Source organism: Atta cephalotes (genome assembly GCF_000143395.1).
Source record: "Atta cephalotes unplaced genomic scaffold scaffold00024, whole genome shotgun sequence".
Lineage (NCBI taxonomy): Eukaryota > Metazoa > Arthropoda > Insecta > Hymenoptera > Formicidae > Atta > Atta cephalotes.
Window position 1 is genome coordinate 3,191,239 of NW_012130088.1, and position 4,833 is coordinate 3,196,071.

The window sequence follows — 4,833 nt, forward strand, 5'->3', positions numbered from 1 at the left end:
AGCGTCTGGAGAATACGGCGGGTGGAGTAGGACTTCCCATTTCAACGTTTCCAAGTATGTCTTGACCATTTTCGCAACATGGGGTCGAGCATTGTCATGCTGCAAAATCACTTTATCGTGTCTCTCATTGTATTGCGGCCGTTTGTCTTTCAATGCTTGGCTCAAACGCATCAATTGCGTTCAATACCGATCGCCTGTGATTGTTTCAGTCGGTTTTAACATAATACACTTTCATAATACACTACGCCGAGCTGGTCCCACCAAATACAGAACATGACCTTGGACGTCAAAATCACCGTTCTTAAAGCATTGAAACCACTCACGACACGTTCTTTCACTAATAGCGGCTTCACCATAAGTATTTGAGAGCATTCGATGAGCCTCAGCCGCAGATTTCTTCATATTGAAGCAAAAAATTAAAATCCTCCCGCAAATGACGAGAATTTGGCTCGTAAACTGACATTTTCGATCGAGAATAACTTTATGATGCAGACACAAATTGACTAATGTTTCTATGGGGTTATGTTGACTGATGCCCAAGTTTATTATACGACGTGTATGATCTATTTATTTCGACCACTTATCGCTAAAGCCATCTATAGGAAAACGGCGGAAGCAAAGTCGTATACCTAATATATATATACTACTACATCAATATTTCACTCACGCACACACATCAATTTTTTATAATAATAATGTTTTAATTTTACGATAAAAAACTACGTCAAATTTGTCAATGTATTATTACGTTTTTCTTACGATTTCTGTATACCGTTGCTAAAAACGAAAGAGAACCAGATAGAAAACAAAGCCACAATGTGAACACTGTCAATGGACGCTGCAGTACACAACAAACTGAGAAGTCCTTTATCTTCTCCATAACCCTGTTCAGCTAAAGTGAGCATACAGCTGATCGTTATTACAGGAGACATGCAGGCCAGAATCGATCTTGAAAAGAATTTATTATTACATAAATTGTTTTTGTATTTTTCTAATAATATAATAATCTTACAATTGTTAATCTAGATTATTGTCCTAAATTTTTTAAAATACAACACATATTATTATCAATATTCTGCAAGGAAAGAATGCTTTTGACGAAATATCTAAAAAATATTTAAAATCTACGAAATATTTAAAAAATGTTTACGAAATATCTAAAAATTTAGCTAAATATAGATCTGAAAATAATTATGCTGCTACTACTATCAAAATAATTAAGTAAGAATCTCAAGTATGATTATGATAATAATCTTGCAAAAAGTTTTAACATTTTGACAACTCTAGCTTGAATAATTAATGTAATTAGTATAATTAATGTAATTAATCCAACATAATTTCAGACCTGTATCTTTAGATTCCAAAATCGTTCTTTGTTTATGACTTTATGAAATTATTCTTTATCCAGTTGTGTTTAATAAAGTATTTTGTATTAGTGACTATTACATTAACAAATATAATACTATTCAATATAATATATACAAGAATAAAGTTTTTCATAGATTTTGAACGTTAAAAACATTTACCAAATTAGTTTATCACATCACAATATTGAGAAAGGAGGAAATCAATAAGGCCATTTTTGGATCTCTGGTAAAATAAATATGGTTGGTATCAAAATTAAAAATGTTTGAATTTTTGGATTTTTGAATAGAGAATTTTCAATATAATTTCTATTGAATTATTAATTTTTATATTAAATTAGAATTCAATTATTTGATAAACAAGAATTTCCATTAATCATAGATTTTCATAAGTATCTTGATGAATTGAAAGTAGACGTAGTGTTAACTCACCCCGTCATGAAAGACCAATTCCATGGGAATTCAAGAAAATATTTGCATAAGACAGTGACAGCCAACATCTCGATAGTGCACGGGACAAGTGATAGAATCATCACAAACATCGGATGCGCCCTCAGAGCGGTTGTTGTCAGCTGCAGACCGGCACGTACCATGATGAAGGTCAAGCAGAAGATCCTGATCTTAGAGGTCGTGTCCGGCCCGATCACATCGTATATATTGTAGACATCGGTATTACGTATTATTATACCAGCAAGAAGCATGCCAAAAATGGGCGGAAGATTCAGACGAGGAATGTAAGCAAGAGTCCAACCAAGCGCATAAGAAAAAATGACAAGGATGAAAAGACCAAATATACTGCCACCTGGAAGTACCATGTCACCCAGCAAGAAGTACAAAATAGCCCAGGTTAGGAGGACCAAGCCGCTCACAGTCGCGAACCAGAAGAGATCTGCCCACGTTAGCTGTAATTCGAAACATGTGAAGATTACATCTGTCACAAGAATCTCTCGTAACATCGGGCTGCAGAAAGTTGCGCGGTGACAGCAAGTATTGTCATCATATTCTTCATCTTCATTCTCCTCCTCTGTTTGCATCGATCTATAGAATGCGTAATTATATATTTAAAGATTCTATAATTTAGAACATTATAGTATCAATATATTTCGCGATTGCTCAGCTAAATGGAAATGGTTTTGTTTTCTTAATGATTAATAAAATAAATATGAGCACCAAAACAGCACTGCTGTTTAGATATTAATTATATTAAGTATAAAAATATTAAGATTTAGAATTATTCATTTATATTATGTTGAGATTCATATGATTCACTTACTTCTCTCGTATTTGTTTATCATTCGATGCTTGAGCATCTGCGGAAGTGGATGCAATTGGTTCATCTTCAAGAAAAGGTTGCATACGATACAATTACAGCGTCGGTTTAATATCTACTTGTACCAATACGGCTTATATGCATCAATTGGTATTTGAGATTGAATTTCTTATTGGTTTCTGTTGCATGTACTAATATAACGGTGTTTTATAAATTCGCATTTGAAAGTATGTAACATACATACATGACACATGTATTTTGATGTATTTGATTTAATTTTGCACTACAAAAAGAGACACATTCACTCCAATCATATACATATATTTCAAATATAGACTACATTACACGATCCGATTTACGCTGAAGTTATCGATGTTATAATTTCGATCGATTATGAAACTAGGCAATCATAACTATTCTTCTGAAAACTATGATTAGCTATTTTCGCAACATCGATGTTGTAACTTCAGCATAAATCAAGTTGTAGTTATTATCATAGACTTTTCTATATAGAATATACATATGTATATAGAAGTTGTCTACTCCATTGTGGGTATTTTTTATTTAGTGACACAAATCGGCAAGTATCATTCCATCTTTCTTTAGTAAATAATAAAGATAGAATGACGCTTGTATCATTAAATGGAAAGCCTTGTGTAGAATTAGAGAGGTGAAGCATTGCGCACGAGGGGATATAGATCGGCGAATTTCGACCAATCAGTAGCATCATGCATTTTAAGATTATGTTGGCTATGATGAAATTATCTACGCTAACACAGGAAAATCGTAATATAAAAATGATTAATAAAATAAATATATAGTATAGAATATATATAATAAAATAAATTAATAAAACTGATTTTCTTCAACTGCTATTGACGTTTGAATAAATGACATTTCGCTAGCTGCTTGTTTTTCACACCGCCGCTAGCGTTTGTTTGGCTAAACTTCCACTATTTTACTGACTACTGCACATCCTTCGAAATGCTTTTCTGATTCCACATTACTCAAATATTTTGATCCAAAACGCACACATTAAATTTTCAGAACGTGATAATTGTAACAAAATATTTTTAAAGATTATATAATATACATAACTAAAATTCCATTAAAATTTTATTTTATCGAATTTTTGCTCTATGATGTTTTAAGTCTTCTCAATCGTCAGCCAAAAACCTTAGAAATATCTAACGTTATCTTTTTTCGGATTTATGTGGCGAAGTTTCATCTCTAAATGCAAATAGATGCTATTACCTGCGATGTACTCGTTTTTTAAATTATTCCATAATCGAGACGGTTTCTTCCGTGAAATATTCGCGTTTCTAGGCGCTTGGCGTAATATCTTTTTCTTGATGACGAGATCATCGAGGTATATACCCCGCGAAATAGAAAGAGAAGTAGAGAAGAACGAAATGTGATAGACGGAGAGGAAGAAACGAGAGAAGCTTCTAAAGAAGGCAGCCAACAGTTCGAAGAACTTCAAAGGATTTCCCGGATATTGAATAATTCCTGGTACGCATCGTCTTATGAAATATTCCTGGTTTAACGAAACGTCACGTTCGACTGGTCAGAAACGTTAGCAAAGTATTATGGCAGATCTGAATATAATTGCCATTATTTTGTGTACGATTGATTCCTCTCTGATCATATTAAGAAGGTTTAATTCGCCTCTCGTCAATATTTAAGAGACGATTTTATCGAAGCGAAACATGTGCGTCCATCTTCTCTTCGAAAATTTGTAGAGATCGATTCGCAGTCGGGAAGTAATTTTAGTACACGATTTTTCATAGCTATACTGACATTAACGAATCAAGAAAAATTGCGCATGCACTGTGGAAAATAATCTGTAGAAGCAGCTTTCTATCTACAATCTACAATCTACAATCGAGTTACGTTAATGTAGGTCGCGCTTACGATCACATTGCAAATTCTTAGAGACTCCGAAATTTGTCGCTTTAGTGAAGGATGACGGTTGAATAGTCGAGGAGGAAAGTATGCTCTATAATTGATAATCCGGGAGAGTGCGTGAAAAAATCGTGACTATTTTATAAAAGCTAGTTTTTTCAAATTTGATTGTATTTAAGATAAAAATCAAAATGCTAGAGTCAGCAAGTCAGGTTAAAACTTCTAGTGCCGGTATTATTTTAAAGACATAAAAAAAAGTAATGTCACAAAAACATTTTATAAAAGCTGAAAATT

General features: G+C 33.1%; 1 protein-coding gene across 1 annotated transcript in view; it reads right to left on the reverse strand.

The window, feature by feature from the left end:
* LOC105620160 (sodium/hydrogen exchanger 9B1-like) overlaps positions 1-2,320 on the reverse strand; it is a 9,461-nt gene extending 7,141 nt beyond the window's left edge. Inside the window, exons 1-2 of the mRNA XM_012201665.1 lie at positions 1,797-2,320; positions 773-948 (exon numbers count right to left, since the gene is read on the reverse strand). Coding sequence (XP_012057055.1) covers positions 773-948; positions 1,797-2,320 — 700 coding nt within the window. The remainder of the gene's footprint in view (positions 1-772; positions 949-1,796) is intronic.
* Positions 2,321-4,833: the final 2,513 nt, after the last annotated feature.